Raw genomic sequence first — 17,814 nt, forward strand, 5'->3', positions numbered from 1 at the left:
GTCTGTGAAGATCTTCTGTAGCCATCATACTCTTGTCCATCTTCACTAGCCCTTATCTAAACACAAACTTAAATGTTAATTACTCCTTTCTGTACATCTTGTTCCTCCTCAAAGAGAATGTAACAAGGACAGGTCTGGGTCCAGCATCCATCACTTGCTGAATGACCTAACCAGTGCACAGTTACTGTTTAGCTGGTGGTGGAAGACAGTGGGGATGGCAATGTGCAGACCAATGCCCTCAAAGGCCCTACCCCTCTTGCAGAGGGAAAGCGCATCAGCGCCCAGCCTGACCCAAGCCGTGCTCCCTGCAGATTCAGCTCTGTGTGTCCAGCAATGTCTAATGAGTGCAGGTGGGGCAAAGAGGAAGTTGGGCCACCAAGTATGATCTGGTAAAAACATCTAAGGAATAAAGGGCAGAATATACTTCTGAGTACAAGGTAAGGACTTGCGCCTTGGTCAGAGAGAGAAAAGGAAGTAAAAGCTTAGTGAGACTTTGGAGCCCAAGTAGTACTGCCATAAGAACAGTGTAACAAAATTCATATCCCAAAAGGCTGGGACTCTGCCCATCTTTGCCATGAGCTCCTGTGCGGTCTCCAGACCATGGTAGGAGTATCATGAGTAAGCAATCTGATGGAAAAACAGCAGTGTTAGCGGCCTGCCAACCAAGTGGGGCCTTGTGGGGGTGGCTGAGCCCAGCATGTGTCACCTATTAATGGTAAAGAAAAACCCTAACGTTTACTGAAAACACACCTTGTCCCAAACACTAGGCTAATGTAATTTAGGTATGTTATTTATTTACTATTCATAATCCTTTGAGGTAGCTTGAGGTCTCAGATACAATGCAACAAAACAAGGAAGGTAACAGACTGGATTTCTTTAAGAACACACATGAGTACCCCACCCCCACCCCATCCCCAGGAAACATGTTTGTGGAGTGATGACTCAGGTGCTAACTATTGGGGCGAGATTTTCTGCTATTTTAATCAAAGCCCATTTGATTTCATTGGCTGGAGAAACCACAGAAAACATGGGTGACAATAAAATAACCATACTGGGCTAAGGAGAAGGTAGATAATCACAAATCACCAATAAACAGTGTAGTCCTAGCTCAAATAGCCAAAGAGATGGTGCTGTGCAGTGCTGATGTCCCCAGAGCAGAGTTATAACTAGGGAGATACTGATTAGCACTGATGGCTGGCAGATTACTGTTCTGCTAAGATCAAAAAGAAGAAAGAGAAGCCTTAGGGGTGTGTGTAGGAGGAGAGGGGCAGCCTCTCTCCCTCCTCCTCTCTCTATACCACCCCTGGGGAAGGCTAATTAGCCAGTACCTATTACTAGGCTCCTTAGCTTACAGGTAGATGAGTGATTCCCAATCTAAGCTGAACATATGAACCACCTGAGGCTTTAAAATGCCCTGCCTCATTGACCCCCTCAGGGAGTATCTTTAATTGGGCTGCAGTATGGTAGAAGCGGGGAGGCAGAATTGGGATTTTTCTAAACTCCTTCAGGTGATTCTTACGTGCAGCTTCCAAGGTGCCAAGTTTGAAAACTGTGGATTAGAGCAGGCCCTGATGGGAGTTAATTGTACCTGATATTTATTGAGCAACTACTATTCCCAGGCACTGCACTGGGCACTTTACACGGATTCTTTCCAGGCCTTAACATCTGACTGGCAGATAGGTATGCTCATCCCCCTTTGAGAAGTGAGTACACTCAAATCAGTCATAGACAGTCTATCCCATCTGCCTGCCCCCAAACCTCATCCTTTCCTGGTCTAACTGCTGCTCTCCTGGAAGGACAGTACCATATTTAAAACACTGAAAAGAGAAGTAGGGAGAGACCAGAGATGCTCTTGTCAAACATTCTTCATGAGAGACTGTAAAGACAAGAAGAGGGCTCTCTGATACTCTTTCTGCCAATATCACAAACTGTCCTTGAACCCAGGTCTCCTTCCTTGCATCTGTGCTGCATCGCCTCTGGAAAGGTTTGCTTCTGAAACTTAGTTACTTCATCTTTTTTGTTCTGATGATGGCACTATGCTAGGTGCTAAGAGATCTACCAGGGAGCTCGAATATGCAGTGCTTGTCTTAAGGAGAGCTCTTGTTGAGTTGAGTAGCAATTCTTAAATGAAACTTCTTTGAAATAGTATTGAGGGGCAAGTATTTGAAAGGCCAGTACATTGCTCTAGCCCCTAATTATTTAAAATGAGGTCCTCGGGGACTTCCCTCATGGTCCAGTGGTTAAGATTTTGCCTTCCAATGCAATGGGCATGCATTCAACCCCTGGTCTTGGAGCTAAGATCTCACATATCTCACAGCCAGAAAACCAAAACATAAAACAAAAGCAATATTGTAACAAGTTCAATAAAGACCTTATAAATGGTCCACATCAAAAAAAAAAAAAAAAAAACTTAAAAAATAAAATATGGTCCTCAAACTAACTGCACCAATATCCTGTGTGAGCTTGTCAGAAATACAGAGTCTGAGGCCCTACCCCAAACCTACTGGTTCACAATCTGTATCTTACACAATCCCCAGGTGATAGAAAATTTACACAGTAAAGTTGGAAGCAGTGGTCAGGAGCAATACTGACATTACATCTGTCCCACTTTGTTGTTTTAGGAACATCTGTTTTATCCTTTTTCCTAAGAATGTCTCTCATACACATTTTTTAAAAAGAGCATAGCTGCAAATCTCCAATTCTTCCTGCCCTTCTTAAAGCACATGAAGCCATGATGAGCAGAGAACTGGGATCTTGTTCATAACTAAGTCTTTTGTCAGGTCTCCTTATATGGCCCCAGGTGCCCTGGCACAGCTGCTGATATTTAGTTACGTTCTGCACCAGCAATTCTAGCATTTGGGAAGTGAAATTCCTTTTTCTCTCTCTGGCTTATGAAAGCCTAGGGCGAAGGAGGTGAAGAAAGGGGAGCTTGGAGGAAATCAGCCTTGGAAGTATCAAGTGTAGCAGAGAGGTCAAACCATTTTCATTTTAGGTCCTGGTGTTTCATTTAGGCCTTGGCAAGCTATCTCTCTAAATGGAGATGTGAGAATTTCTTTACCAAGGCCACAGACAAAGGTTTGTAGTTCTAAAGGGTTCAATATTTGACTCAGAAGTCCTTATACTGAGTTACACCCTAAACAGGGCTTGTGCTCTGCTCTGTGTTTGGAATGATAACTCTCGAAATGTCAAGAGAAGTCCTCTCAAGCAGGATCTTCAGACACTGGTAATATTAATTGTTCCATTTAATAAGGGAACCGCAGCCCCACCGATCCTTACATGGATACGATTTTCATTTAGTCAAGTAATAATGTGAATCACGTTCTCAGATCCCAGATGTCTTCTTTCATAAAGCCATTCTGTTCCTTGTTTTAGCATTGAGAATAAAAGACCTACTTTTGCTATTGAACAGATTCACAAGCAAAACCTACTCAAAGCAGGGAATGAATTTGCACATATTGGGAAACTCTTTGGAGTTTAAGGATGTGGATGACTTTGAAACTGACTGTATTATTCTTGCAAAGTTGCAGAATTATGCTATATAATGTTTGCATTTGGAAAAATTAATTATGATCCTAAAGTCATGGGTTAGAAATATAATTAAACTGATTAGTGTCATAGGATAAAAATAAAAAGCAAGGCCTGTGACAGCTTCCCACTTTCCCTCCACTCCCCAGAAAGGCTCTTAAAGGAACATTTAAAACACGAGCCTTTGTTCCCTCAATCTATGGTGCTCAGGTCAGGTGGACCCTGCAGCGTGGCTGCAATATTTCAAGCAGGCACTCACAAATGTGTCATTTGACCTGCTGTTCTTCCAAAGAGGTAGGAAAAATGTGTTTCTTGCTGAGATAACTTGAAATCAAATAAACATAATCTCTTTAATTCTTTCTAAATAGTTCCATATTTTAAGTCTAAACACAATAGAACACAAAGCTTCTGGCTTTTAAAAAAAGTTTTTCTTTTTTTTTTTATGTGTTGTTGTATTTTTTTCCTCCAGTTTGTGTTTGTTTAATTTTAAGTGTATAATTTACCTTTCAAACTAGTGAATCTATTTCTTTTGGTTGAGAGACACACATAAAAGATGGTAACATTGTTACTTGGCTAAATGAATTTGAGCTCTTTTCTAAGAATGCTATCTATAAGCAAAGACAGACATTCTTATTTATATTAACCATCACTTGACAGATCAGAGAAAAATCTAAACCAAGGCTTGCAACAAATTGAATATTTCCTTATGTAAAATTGGTTATGGTCCATTGTTTTTATTTATCTGCAATAATGGTACTCGAGTTTGTAATAACACTGTCATGGCTGAAGGGAGTTTGTTTTAGGTATTATATCTATTATCTGCTTCCTCTCCTTTCTTTAAACAGAATCTCCAAGGAGAAAGTCTGCATGTGGCTTGGATTTAAGAAGAAAAAACAAAAGCTTTCCTAAAACCTCACTGGGTAAGGTGTTATTTCAGATTGTTTTACGATTTTGAATAATTCTTATTTGTTTGCCTTTGGCATTGAACATTGGATAAAACAGAACTTGCCCTATTCTCAGAGAATTAGAAGGCTTGGAGTCATTGTAAATGTTTTATTAATTCCCTTAGCTGTTTTGAGGCAAGCCTACATAACCTTTTGCCCAAACAAGGAATGTTTATCTAGTGTGCCCTCGCAGTGGATAAATTCAACAGTGTGGAAGAGTTTGCTGTGCTTCGCCACCACTAGAGTGTGCTCTAATGCTGTCAGATTCAGAACGTTTTCTTTAGGAAGTGGGAAAGGTAGATGGATGAACCACCTAGGAAAAAAACCTTTGGCATCTAATTTCACAGGTGTCCTTTTAAGTGTCTTGGTAAGGCTGGATTATGTTCGTGGAGTTAATTAAAGTGGATCTGGAGACTTCACCTTCAATATTAATGCATACTGTTTTGGGTGAGTTCATTTTTTGTATCTGAGTTAGCCTTGTTTAGGTCCAATGGTAAAATTTTTTCCCTGTTCGTCTACAAGCTATGTTTTCAGGCAATAACTCTTTTGATTTATAAAATAGCCATCACGACGACCCCAGGGCATGGATGCACAGTGGCAGGGATTTAGGAAGAATTCACACTCTGAGTCTCTGACAGAAGACCCCTCCCCCAGTCCTGGATGCTCTGTTGGTGATGGGAGCACAGTCTCAGTCTCCACTGGGGGCCGGTCATGCTGGAGGGTGATTCTAGCATGTTTTAGCAGCACCTCCTTCCCCTTCAGCTCCCCCATTGGAACAGGGTGCTTTCATCTTTACTTCTCCCCCAGAGGAAGTGGCCCCTCAGTCCCCCTTATATCACCATTGATCCCTCTTGCTTTAGGGTCTTTGAACAACCTGAGACCCAACACAACTTCCTTTTTTGGGCATCAGTATAGTTGCTTCTGCAAAGTCTGCAACAAGGTCCTTGTAGCCCAGAGTTCTGTGACCACAACCTCTGGGGCTCACATTCTCCTTCTGACCAGAGGACAGCTCAGGACCACTTTCACAGCAGTGTGTGGCTGGGTGGGCCTGGACAGATGGAGACCCAGTTCAGGTTCTGCTTGGGAGGCCACCCTAAAGCAGACCAGCTCTAAAGAGATCACAGCCCAGAGAACTGTCTGAGATCTCCCAGTGCACCAGGCTTCCTTTGCCCCTGGAGAGATCCACTTAGGTGTTTAACCACCCCTGTGCTTCCTCCTATGAACTTCAGATTTGGAACAGACAGTATTCCAACCCCCTTTTCAGCTGGGAGGTGGTAGTGAATGCTCCTCAGTTCTCTAGCACAACGGAGTAATAGAGAAGTAGCCTGGAAGGTTTCAGGCCCCCTTTCCCCTGCAATAAATGTTACCAAGCAAGGGCTCACTACAAGAAACTCACAGAAGCCAGTAATATGGCACTTCTTTGAGAAGGCCCTTTCAGAGCCACCCCAAATAGAGACTTCTAGGGTGATCCAGTGGCTAAGACTCTGTGCTCGCAATGCAGGGGCCCCATGTTGGATCTCTGGTCAGGGAACTAGATCCCACATGCCACAACGAAAATTGAAGACCCCGCATGCCACAGCTAAGATCCAGCACAGCCAAATTAAATTAAAAAAAAAAAAATTTTTTTTAAAAAGAGCCACCCTAAATAAAAGTAGAATCTAAATAAAGGTGGCGCACTTGCTATATCAGTAGAGTTTTAAGCCAAGTTATATGAAGAGCAGCCTTTCCAGCTTCTAAGCAAAGTCCCATCAACGTAGACACCAATGAGCCATCTTTCTTCCAATGCAACTCTAAATGGTTGGTCCTTCAGATTCCTCTTCCAGAAACCTGGGGCATCCAGCCCTTGGAGTCTCTGAACCTCAAGGGGCACCATCTGTCCTACTCCTGACCCCGAGATTCTATCGGGGCCAGGAGCCCCTCAAATACCTCACTGGCTTCTGAGAACACACATGAGAATGGTCTGTGTGACAGCAAAGGCCCCCGGCAGGTCCTGCTTTTTCTCTTGCTCTCAGAGTTCTTCAGCCTTGTGTTCCCATGACTTGCACTCCTTGGGCAGGAAAAATGAACACAAACTTCGCCGTGTGATGCTGTGTAGGGAGAGAGCACTGACTTCAAATTCCTTAGTTCATCGGTTGTGTGATCAAGGTTTACTCAAACTTTCTGGGCCTCAATTTTCTTTTTTGTAAAACAGAGGTGCTATGAGAACCAGGCTGAGAGTAGCATAATGCTACCAAAAGTGAAAAATCGGCACTGTTAACTCAGAGAATTCTTCAATCTACAGAATGGTTTACTCAATCCCATTTGTCAAAACTGCCTTTAAAAAGGAAGAAGACTATTACTCCTTCTTGAGTTTATATTATTTACCAAACAAGCTATAATTTCAAAAGCAACAAAGTTTTGACAGACTTGGGAAAAAAAAAAGAACTCTGAGATTTACACAAAAATAAATGTCTTCCTACCACAATAGAGCTTTCACCACTGAACATGTTAGTTATTTAAAACTCATTGTAATTATTTAACATGGGAGACACTGATGAAATAAAAATTTGAAAATATATGGTTCCAACTTCTGAGCTGCTCACATTCCACTTGGAGTCAGAACACTATGAAGTTGTGAAGAGATTGTTCATTGACTTTATTGTGCATAACTATGGTTATTTGCAGTTTAAAACAATGAACACTATTTTATAACTGCATACCAAAACACCTTATATTTCAGAGTTTTCCCCCCAGAAGCATTTTACCCATTCAATATAGTGACAGGAAGGTAGAGTATTGTGGAAAGAACATTGAATTAAAGCCCAGTTCCACTTCTACCATCAACCAGCTGTGTGGCTCAGGTAGGTGAGACACTTAACCTCCCTAGAGTCTGCTTCCTTATCTATAAACTGAGGGGTTGTAACTTTAGATCCGTGGGCCCCAGACCAAGCTAATCAACAGGTTCACCTGGGAAGGTTTGAAAATGTACAGATACCCAAGACCTACCTGGAATCACTAATTAAAACCTCCAGGAGTTAGCCCAGAAATTTACATCTTTTTTAAAGCACTGCCAAATGTTTCTGATGATCAGCCAGGTTTAAGAAAGACTACCTTAGAAAACTGGCCACTGTTGGTCTTTCTTTAATGAGCCTGTTTTCTCACCCTGATTAAAGGAATCTCCCTCAAATTCACCCTGGACTCTTCCATCACTTTCACACTCCTTGCTGAGGGGTTTCACGATGTGCTCCTATGAATCTGTGGCCACAGATATACATCTCAGCTCCTCCTCTGTCCGAAGGTCCCTCCTCCACTGGAAGCCCATCATTCTTCCCACTGCTTGGATTCCTACCACCACCACCACCACCACCCGCCCCCGCCCCCCCTGCATCCCACCCCACCCCACCCCCCCCCCCGCCGCAACAGCTGAAGTCACTGATAGGATAAATCCAGTCCTTCCAACATAACCCCACCACCCACACAACCACATATTCAAGCTCTGGGACCATGATTTGCCCAAGACGTCAGTTCAGTTCAGTCACTCAGTCATGTCTGACTCTTTGGGACCCCATGGACTGTAGCACATCAGGCTTCCCTGTCCTTCACCAACTCCCAGAGTTTGCTCAAACGCATGTCCATTGAGTCGGTGATGCCATTGAACCATCTCATCCTCTGTTGTCCCCTTCTCCTGCTGGCTTCAATCTTTCCCGGCATCAGGGTCTTTTCCAATGAGTCAGTTCTTCACCGCAGGTGGCCAAAGTATTGGAGCTTCAGCATCAGTCCTTCCAATGACTATTCAGGACTGATTTCCTTTAGGATTGACTGGTTGGATCTCCTTGCAGTCCAAGGGACTCTCAAGAGTCTTCTCCAACACCACAGTTCAAAAGCATCAATTCTTCAGTGCTCAGCTTTCTTTATAGCATTTTACCCATTCAATATAGTGACAGGAAGGTAGGGTAATGTGGAAAGAACATTGGATTAAAGCCCAGTTCCACTTCTACCATCAACCAGCTGTGTGGCTCAAGGTGAGATGGTTAACCTCTCTGGCATCTGCTTATCTGTAAACTGAGGGGTTTTAACGTTAGATCAGTGGGCCACATGAAGCCCCCATGTACCCTTTCCCATCAAAGCCCCCGCTCACCTCTAGAGGTAATTACCCAACATCTGAGATGATGACTTTTATTTTCTTTACAGTTTAAAATTCTATGGATATATCTCTAAACGATTTATCTTTCAACTTTAAATAGATAGAGTCATTCTGTGTGTATTGTTTTATCACCTGCTCCTTTTGCTCAATTTTTGGGGGGGGAGTCATCGATATTTTTGAAAATATTTCATTATTTGACTGTGCCAGGTCTTAGTTGTGGGATGTAGGATCTTTATTTGTGGCATGTGGGATCTAGTTCCCTGACTGGGGAATGAACCCAGGCCCCTGCATTGGGAGCTCAGACCACTGGACCACTAGGGAAGCTCCAGGAGTCATCCATATTATTCCATGGTAGCTAGCTGTAGTTTGTTCATTCTTTGTTATACAGTATTTCTTTGTATAAATATACCAGGACTTATTTCTCTATTCCAGTGTTAATGAGTGTCTGAGGCTGTTCCTATTTGGGAGCTCTCATGAACAATATTGGAGCTTCCCTGGTGACTCAGATGGTAAAGAATCCTCCTGCAATGTAGGAGACACAGGTTCAATCCCTGGGTTGGGAAGATCCCCTGGAGAAGGAAATGGCTACCCACTCCAGTATTCTTGCTGGAGAATCCCATGGACAGTGGAGCCTGGCAGGTTACAGTCTGTAGGGCCGCAAGAGTAAAGACATGACTGAAGCAATTTAGCACACACGCATGCACACATGAACAATATTACCACAAACAGGTACAAACCTAGAGTAGAACTGCTTGGCTGTATGATCTGTATATCTTTGACTTCATAGAAATGCTTGCTTTACGGAGTGGTTGCACTATTTTGCATTCCTGCTAACATTTCCATTGTTCTACACACGTGCCAATATCATATACAGTTAGACTTTCATTTTTCCTAACCTAGTAAGTGTATAGTATTCCACTGTGACTTTAATTTACATTTCTCTGGTTACTAATAAAGTTGGACACATTTTCATATATTTACTCACAATTCTAGGTCTAATTATATGAGTATCTCACAGATTGTTGATATATGTACCTATACTGCCCTCTAAAACGTTACACCAAATTCCTTCATCACTAGTACTCTGCTGCTAAGTTGCTTCAGTTGTGACTAGTACTCTAGAGATACTAAATATCTTTGGAATGCCTGCCTCCATGCTTAGTTGTATCCAACTTTTTGGACTGTAGCCCATCAGGGTCCTCTGTCTATGGGGTTTTCTAGGAAAGAATACTGGAGTGGGATCTTTGGAATGACCATCATCAAAATGTCTACAAATAATAAATGCTGGAGAGGGGGCTTCCCTAGTGGCTCAATGGTAAAAAAAAAAAAAAAAAAAAAAAAAAAATCTACCTGCTAATGCAGGAGACACGGGTTCGATTCCTGATACAAGCAGATCCCATATGCTGCAGAGCAACTAAGTCTAAGTCTCAACTACTGAGCCTGTGCTCTAGAGCCAGGAGCCCCAACTACTGAGCCCACGTGCCACAACGACTGAAGCCTGTGCATCCTAGAGCGTGGGCTCTGCAGCAAAAGAAACCACAGAAATGAGAAGTCTGCCCACCACAACTACAGAGTAGACCCTGCTGGCTGCAACTGGAGGAAAGCCTGTGCAGCAATACAGACTCAGCAAAGCCTGAATAAATCAATACTGTAAAATTGCTGGTGAGGGTGGGGAGAAGAGGGAGCCCTCCTGCACTGTTGGTGGGAATGTAAGTTGGTATAGCGACTATGGAGACCAGTATAGAAGTTCTTTAAAAAAAACTAAAAATGGAGCTACCAGATGATCCAGCAGTCCCACTCCTGGGCATATATCTGGAAAAGTTGAAAACTCTAACTCGAAAAGATATCTGCACCTCAACGTTCATAGCAGCATTATTTACAACAGCCAAGACATGGAAGCAACTTAAGTGACCACTGACAGATAAATGAATAAAAAATCTGTGATGTACATGAATACAATGGAATATTACTCAGCTATTAAAAAGGATGAAATAGTGCCCAAAAGGTGGAGAGGATAAGGTAGACCAGACAGGAATCTTGAAACCTAAAGAACATGGTGGTCAGATCCTTGGGTGTCTCTTTGCTTCACGTAGCTGAGATTGGGTGCTAGAAAAGTGAGACTCCAATAGGACAGACAAAAAAAGCCTCCACCCCACAAAAACCTTCTCTCTCTCTCTGGTCAAAGAACAAGGAAAAGGTAATACAGATACATTTAGAAAGTAACTCTCTATGTAACTAGAAACCAAAGAAAAAACTGTGGCCTCCCCACCTCCAGTTGCTCCAGCAAAGGCTGAGTGGGGAACAGAGACTTCTACCCTTTCCAGATGCCCCAACACACCCACCAGGGTGATGTCAAAAAAGGCCAAGAAGAGAGCCAAAACTTCCATCCATGGCACCAGTGATGTTAACATGGGGAGACCAGCCTTCTGCCCCATCCAGCAGTAACGAGCTGCCCCTCTTCTCCCTGCTGCGGTGGTGTCAGACAGGACCTAAAGGAGATCCCTGGCCTGCCCCCTCCTCACTGTAGTGTCAGAGGAAGCTGCAGGGGAGCAGTCATGAGGCACTCCTACCCCTTCTCCTATCCAGGGAGGTATCAGTGGAACACAGGGGAAGAGCTGGAGCATCCTCTCTGCCCAGATAGAATGTGGAGCCCTTGAATGTCCATAGATGTGGATGCAGACCACAATGCCAGGAAGGCCTGGCTTTCTCCATGGATTTCAGACTTGCCTAGCCAGCCCCCACAATCACGTGAGACAACTCCCTGCAATAAATTCCATAATACGTATCTCCCTCTAGTTCTTCTCTGGTTGGATCCTGATACACATATTTTTCTGTTTTACAGTAGTAGCTGTCTCTAATGCAATGTGGAATGGAGCAGAACATACATAACAGGTAAAAATACTCCTGTATTTTATTAGTCTGCTGCAGGATAAGGTCCACCTCACTATCTCTCTTTCGTAAACAATTCTTAACATTTCCTGTTTTCATCCCTACTCTTCTTCCCTCCTTGGTTCCATCCCCTCCAGCCTCCTGTACATCTTTTGTTCCTCACTATTTCTCTCCAAATGCTCCCCTGGATTACCAAAAACTCATGTGACACTTCAATCCCTGTGTCTTCCTGCACTACTTCTCTCTTTCCCTTCACTGCCAAATTTCTTGCAAATATATTCTATTTTCCCTTTTCCATTTTCTCACTTCTTATTCACTGTTCCTTTGTTTCCATATCTATTAACCTCCTGACACTGACCTGTGGAACTTTCAAGGTTCAAGTACCTCCAGGTCATCAAATCTAACTATAGTAGGACCTGATTATTGATAGTCAATTGCTAAATCATGTCTGACTCTTTTGTGACCCCATGGACTGGAGCCTGCTAGGATACTCTGTCCATGGGATTTCCCAGGCAAGAATACTGGAGTGAATTGCCATTTCTTTCTCCAGGGGATCTTCCCCACCCAGGGATCAACTCACGTCTCCTGCATTGCAGGTAGATTCTTTAACTGCTGAGCCACTGGGGAAGCCCTTTATCAGCCTAGAGTTACTATTTAAAGTCTCAATAAGATTATCTTGGGAAAGAAGGGAGAAAGAGAAAGAAAAGTCTATAACCAAGGCCTGGTGTACTCTTATTATGTGGAGGGCTTGATAGAAGCAATACCGGGCAGAGAGGCCAGGGGTAAAAGGAAAGTCAAAGAAGTGTGCTATCGCTGATAGGAGAAACAATTTCAGGGTGCAGAGGAGTTCCCTGCCATGTGGATGGCTCCATAAGATAGCTCACAAGCTGGTGAAGCCACTTCATCAGAGTGAATAAGTGGGAGGGCAGCAAGGTGATGCCCATGGTGGGGAGTGCAAAAAAGATGAAAAGTCAGTCTTTTAAAAACCTCATCTCCAAAGTGACCTCCATCACTTTTGTCTTAGCCTATTGCTAGAAGTGAGTCACTAGGTTCTGCCCACACTCAAGGGTAGAGGATTTACATAAGGGAGTGAATACGGGAAGTCAGATTATGGGGAGCATTTTAGAAGCTGCCTACCGGTTCCCCAGGGACTCGAAATCCTGCAGAGAAAGCCTTACGGAGTACCTGAGAAAGACCAAGGTAATGCTGGCGCCATGTGTGCCAGTCTACACAGGTGTGTTAAGTCACTCTACGTTTGAGACGCTGTGTTCCTGTCAGCTTGCTTATAACACGTTTTAGACCATCACTGATCTTCAGTGTCTTTTGAGATGCATTCCAGGGAGGTATCCCACCTCCCCTCCCACTCCAAAATAGTTGCTACAATACTGTATAAAGTAAGCTTAAAGACCTTACCAAGAGTCCCCATTCTTTTTGGTGTTGCAGCCAACTGGAAAATGCAGTGACTTCATCTCATTTTCCACCGCGTAGTCAAAGCTTCACAGAAACACTCCTCCTCATCAATGTTGGAGACAATTTTATCATGATATAAATTATTTCTACTACCTCAGAAACAAGTTTTTCAGCTCATCTCCCAAGTTTTCCTCATGCTATAAGGGGGGAAAAAAGACCAATTAGCTTTCTTTAATCTCTCTGAAAATAACTCGGCGATTTAACAGTTAGCACACGGCCATATAATTACTCGCTGTAAACACGTGATTTCGGTGTTTGCTGACTTCCTAAGGCGCACACTGCGGGCTGGCGGGCTGGGGCCCCTCGTGCAGTTCCACCCCACACCTCAGGGGGAAGTCGCTACCCTTCCTCCAGTCCGCTTGGCGACCCGGCTCCCGTCTCTGTCAGACCCGACCAAGTGGCCAGGAAGTGGGGGAGGCCATAGAGACGGCGGCCCAGGCTTCCTCTGTTAAGAGAAGGCTGTCCCTTGTGATGCGCTAGTGGAAAGCACACTATAATTCTGAAATCCCCGAGCAGTCTGACGGCTGCCCGGGCCTGGCTCCCGCGAGACCCCGCGTTTTCTGCCCCCGCGCCGGCGCAGAAAGGTGCGGTCCGGTCCCACCCGGCCCGACCCGGAAGCCGCCGCGGCCGCCTAGTGCCGAGCTCGCCTCTCGCCCTGTGGGCTCCGGGCGCCCCGACTCCTGGGGCCCGCCGCGTCCTCCTTCCTTGGTCCCCTCTGGCCCATGGGTCTCCATGGCGACGGCGGGGGCCCGGCTGGGGGGGCGGGCAGCCCGAGCGGGGGCGCGGCGCGCTGGGGGCCTCCGCGGCGGCGTCGCCGTGTTCGCCGCTGTGGCCGCCGTGTTCACCCTCACGCTGCCCCCCTCGGTGCCGGGGGGCGACTCGGGTAATGTACTCTCAAGGTCGTCCCTCCCGTCCCCTCCCTGATCCTCACCGTTCCCACGAGGTCTGGTCAGTTCGCTCACTCCATTCTCCCCGCCGGGGCCCCCTGCAGTGTTTTGCGTGTCAAAACCAATCTCTGTGTTTTCATTTCTGTAGTTTTCCTGTAGTTCTGGTCTCTTGTAGTTTTCAGGCTTTCGAGGCAGGGCTGGTTGGTTTCGCCTGATGGGACTTAGCTGACCGCTCCACTTCTCCAGATCATCTTCCTTGGCCTGAGTTTTTGCTTTCCATGCCTTTTTCGTCCACAGATACCAGTGTTACTTACAGAGTCTTTGTCGTGTACCAGACAAAGGGCTGACGGGAGCCGCGAACAAGTTTCATGGAGAGTGTTGTAGTGCGGGCGGAGGCAATACACAAACTACTGAATAAACACAACGTATTGGGAGGAGAAGTTATTGGAGACAGTAAGAGGAAAATGTGATTGGTAGTGAGGTAGGCAGTGGCTCTATCCGGATGGCTAGTCCGGAAAGGCCTTTAATAAGGTGATATTTTAGCTGAAATCTGAACATTGAAAAGCAACCAGCCTTGCAGACTATTTGCGGGAGAATACTTAAAATAGTGGAAACCAGTTGCGGCTTAAAGCTGCTTCTATTGAGAAGCGTGAGTCGGGGGCTGTTTAAATCACATGAATAATCGTTGCGTGTTTGGGATGAGAGGCAGATGCAGGTTTTGGTTTGTTGTCAAACTGATCATCTAATACTGCCTAATAATGATCAGTAATTTTGTCAGAATGGTACTGAAACTTTGAGTAGTGAATCTATAGACTGAAAAAAACTGAGCACCTTAGTTTGTGCATAGCAGAATACCCCCAAATTAAGTGGCTTAAAACAACAAACGGTTATTCTCTCACATGTTCTGTTGATCAGGAATCTGGGTACAGTTTAAGTGGGTGCTCTTATCCAGTACAAGTTTGTTGTCCTGGTTTGGGCTGGGGTGCAGTCAGCTCAAAGGTTCAACCTAACGAGGATTAAATTCTAAACTTCATCCAGCTCTTTGATGTGGGGGGTCACACAGAGAGAGAGATGGCATCTCTGCCTACAGCTCTGTCATTTTGTAACCCAATCTTGGCAGTAGCAGACCACTGCCCTGTTTTATTCTTGGAAATGAGTCAGTATGTCCAGCCCACACTCAACCGGCAGAAGGTTATCCAGTGAGAATACTGAAATTTTGGAGTTTTAGAGGCCGTCCTCAAGGCAGCCTACCACATTGAAGATCCCTGAATATCCTTTTACACATCATTACCTTTATTTTTTCTTTCAGATCCTATTGAATAGGAGCAGTGTTTCATTAGTATAGTGGGGAATGGAGTTACCATATTTCCAAGTTTTATACTAAATAATAGAACTAACTTTATAGTTGTGAGAGCTTTGATTTTGGAGAGTATTACTTACAGGTTGAATAGTTCTGTACCTTTGGAAAAAAGCGTTGGTACTTCTTGACTATGGTTGTTTGAGCCTGAAGGATGAGATTAGAATGAATAATAATAACCCTTGTTGAGCACCTACTATGTGCCAGGCACTGTTCAAAGTGCTTTACATAGATTGCCCTTTTAATTCTCCCAGCTGCTACCCTGTGAGGTAGGTACTCATTTATTTTATAGATGACAAAACTAAGGTTAAGCTGTGTCCAGAATCACACAAGTAGAAGACAGAGGCAGTGAAGAGAAAAAATAGCCAAGTAGATTGAATTTAGAGCATGCTTTCTTAACTAGCCTATGCTCTAAATTCTTTTAAATCTATTATCATGTATTTAGTAATGAAGTCTATTTAAAATTTAGGAAAATTTATTTAAATTCAAGTAAATATTTAAATGAATTTAAATAATTATTTGTTTAAATAATTTATTTTAAATTTATGTGTTACCAAGCTCAATTTCATTTTGCCCTCTGCACAGCAGGCCAGTAAATCGGGAAAACAGTTGTTGGAACAAGGACCACTTTAATTGTAAAGCTAGTAGACTGAAAAGATGGCAGACTAGCATTTCAAAAAAAAAAAAAAAAAAACCTTGGTACATATACAATAGAATATTACTCAGTCTTTAAAAAGTGAAGTAATGCCATTTGCAACAACATGCGTGTACCTAGAGATTATCATACTGAGTGAAGTAAGTCAGACAGAAGGAGAAATATTGCATGACACCCCTTATATGTGGACTCTAAAAAGAAATGATACAAATGAACTTACTTAGAAAACAGAAACAAACTCACAAGTTTAGAGAAGGAACTTAACAGTTTGCCAGGGGGAATGAATAGATAAGGAGTCTGGGATGGACAAGTACACACTGCTGTGTTTAAAATGGATAACCAACCAACAAAAACCTATATAGCACATGGAACTCTGCTTAGTGTTATGTGGCATCCTGAATGGGAGGGGAATTGGCGGAGAATGGATACATGTATACATATGGCTGAGTCCCTTTGCTGTCCACCTGAAGCTATCACAATGTTGTTAATCCGCTGTGCCCACTATGCCAGGTTTCCCTGGCAGCTCAGCTGTAGAGAATCCACCTGCAAATGCAGGAGATAAGGGTTTCACCCCTGAATTGGGAAGATCCCCTGGAGAAGCAAATGGCAACCCACTTCAGTACTGCCTGGGAAATCCTATGGACAGGGGAGCCTGGCAGGCTACAGCCCATGGCGTCACAAAAGAGTAGGACACATCTTACCAACTAAACCACCACCACCCCAATACAAAATAAAAAGGTGGTTGTTGTTCAGTCACCTAGTCGTGTCTGACTTTATGCCTATAGACTGCAGCATGCCAGACCTCCCTTTCCCTCACCATCTCCCTGAGTGTGCCCAAGTTCATGTTCATTGCATTACTGATGCTGTCCAGCCATCTCATCCTCTGACTCCCTCTTCTGCCCTCAATCTTTCCCAGCATCAGGGACTTCCAGTGAGTCATCTGTTCACATCAGATGACCAAAATACTGGAACTTCAGCATCAGTCCTTCCAGTGAATATTCAGAGTTAATCTTAAGATTGGTTTGATCTCCTTGCGTCCAAGGGACTTTCAGGAGTCCTCTCCAGCACCACAGTTTGAGGGCATCAATTCTTTGGCGTTCTGCCCTCTTTACATTCCAGCTCTCAACAACTGTACATGACCACTGGAAAGACCATAGCCTTGACTATACGGACCTTTGTCAGCAGAGTAATGTCTCTGCTTTTCAACATACCATCTAGGTTTGTCATCATTTAACTGTCCAGAAGCAATTGTCTTCTGATTTCATGGCTGCAGTCTCCATCTGCAGTGATTTTGGAACCCAAGAAGAGAAAATCTGTCACTATTTCCACCATTTCCCCTTCTATTTGCCATGTAGTAATGGGGCCAGGTGCCATGATCTTAGGTTTTTTAATAGTTAGTCTTAAGCTGGCTCTTTTACTCTCCTTCACCCTCATCAAGAAGCTCTTTAGTTCCTCTAAACTTTCTGCCATTAGAGTGGTATCATCTGCATATCTGAGGTTGTTGATGTTTCTCCCACCTATCTTGATTGCAACTTATAACTCATCCAGCCTGGCATTTCTCATGATGTACTCAGCGTGTAGGTTAAACAAACAGGGTGACAGCAGACAGCCCTGTCATACTCCTTTCATGATCTTGAACCAATCAGTTGTTCCATACAGGATTCTAACTGTTGCTTTTTGACCCGCATTCAAGTTTCTCAGGAGACAGGTGAGATGGTCTGGTATTCCCATCTAAGAGTTTTCCACAGTTTGTCATGATCCATACAGTCAAAGACTTTGGTGTAGTTGATGAAACAGAAATAGATGTTTTTCTGAAATTCCCTTACTTTCTCTATAATCCAGTTAAGGTTAGCAATTTGATCTTCAGTTCTTTTTCCTTTTCTAAACCCAGTTTGGACATCTGGAAGTTCTTGGTTCACATAATGCTGAAGCCTAGCATGTAGGATTTTAAGCATGGCCTTATT

The 17,814-nt window shown here is 43.9% G+C and overlaps 1 protein-coding gene and 1 long non-coding RNA gene across 4 annotated transcripts in view; one reads left to right on the forward strand and one right to left on the reverse strand.

Moving 5' to 3' along the window:
- Nucleotides 1–7,872: 7,872 nt before the first annotated feature.
- On the reverse strand, nt 7,873–16,038 carry LOC136171550 (uncharacterized). Of its 3 annotated transcripts, none has more exons than XR_010663892.1 (3): nt 13,883–16,038; nt 12,895–13,088; nt 7,873–8,503 (listed from the first exon to the last, which is right to left on the reverse strand). It is a non-coding gene; the product is annotated as an uncharacterized lncRNA (long non-coding RNA). The 3 variants fall into 3 exon arrangements; XR_010663891.1 differs by having other exon boundaries at nt 7,873–8,510; XR_010663890.1 differs by having other exon boundaries at nt 12,890–13,088.
- Nucleotides 13,659–17,814, forward strand: part of TMEM260 (transmembrane protein 260) — a 70,066-nt gene continuing 65,910 nt past the window's right edge. The window contains 2 exon segments of the mRNA XM_065940233.1: nt 13,659–13,706; nt 13,708–13,834. Coding sequence (XP_065796305.1) covers nt 13,674–13,706; nt 13,708–13,834 — 160 coding nt within the window. The 5' untranslated portion in view covers nt 13,659–13,673.

Source organism: Muntiacus reevesi, chromosome 7, assembly GCF_963930625.1.
Source record: "Muntiacus reevesi chromosome 7, mMunRee1.1, whole genome shotgun sequence".
Lineage (NCBI taxonomy): Eukaryota > Metazoa > Chordata > Mammalia > Artiodactyla > Cervidae > Muntiacus > Muntiacus reevesi.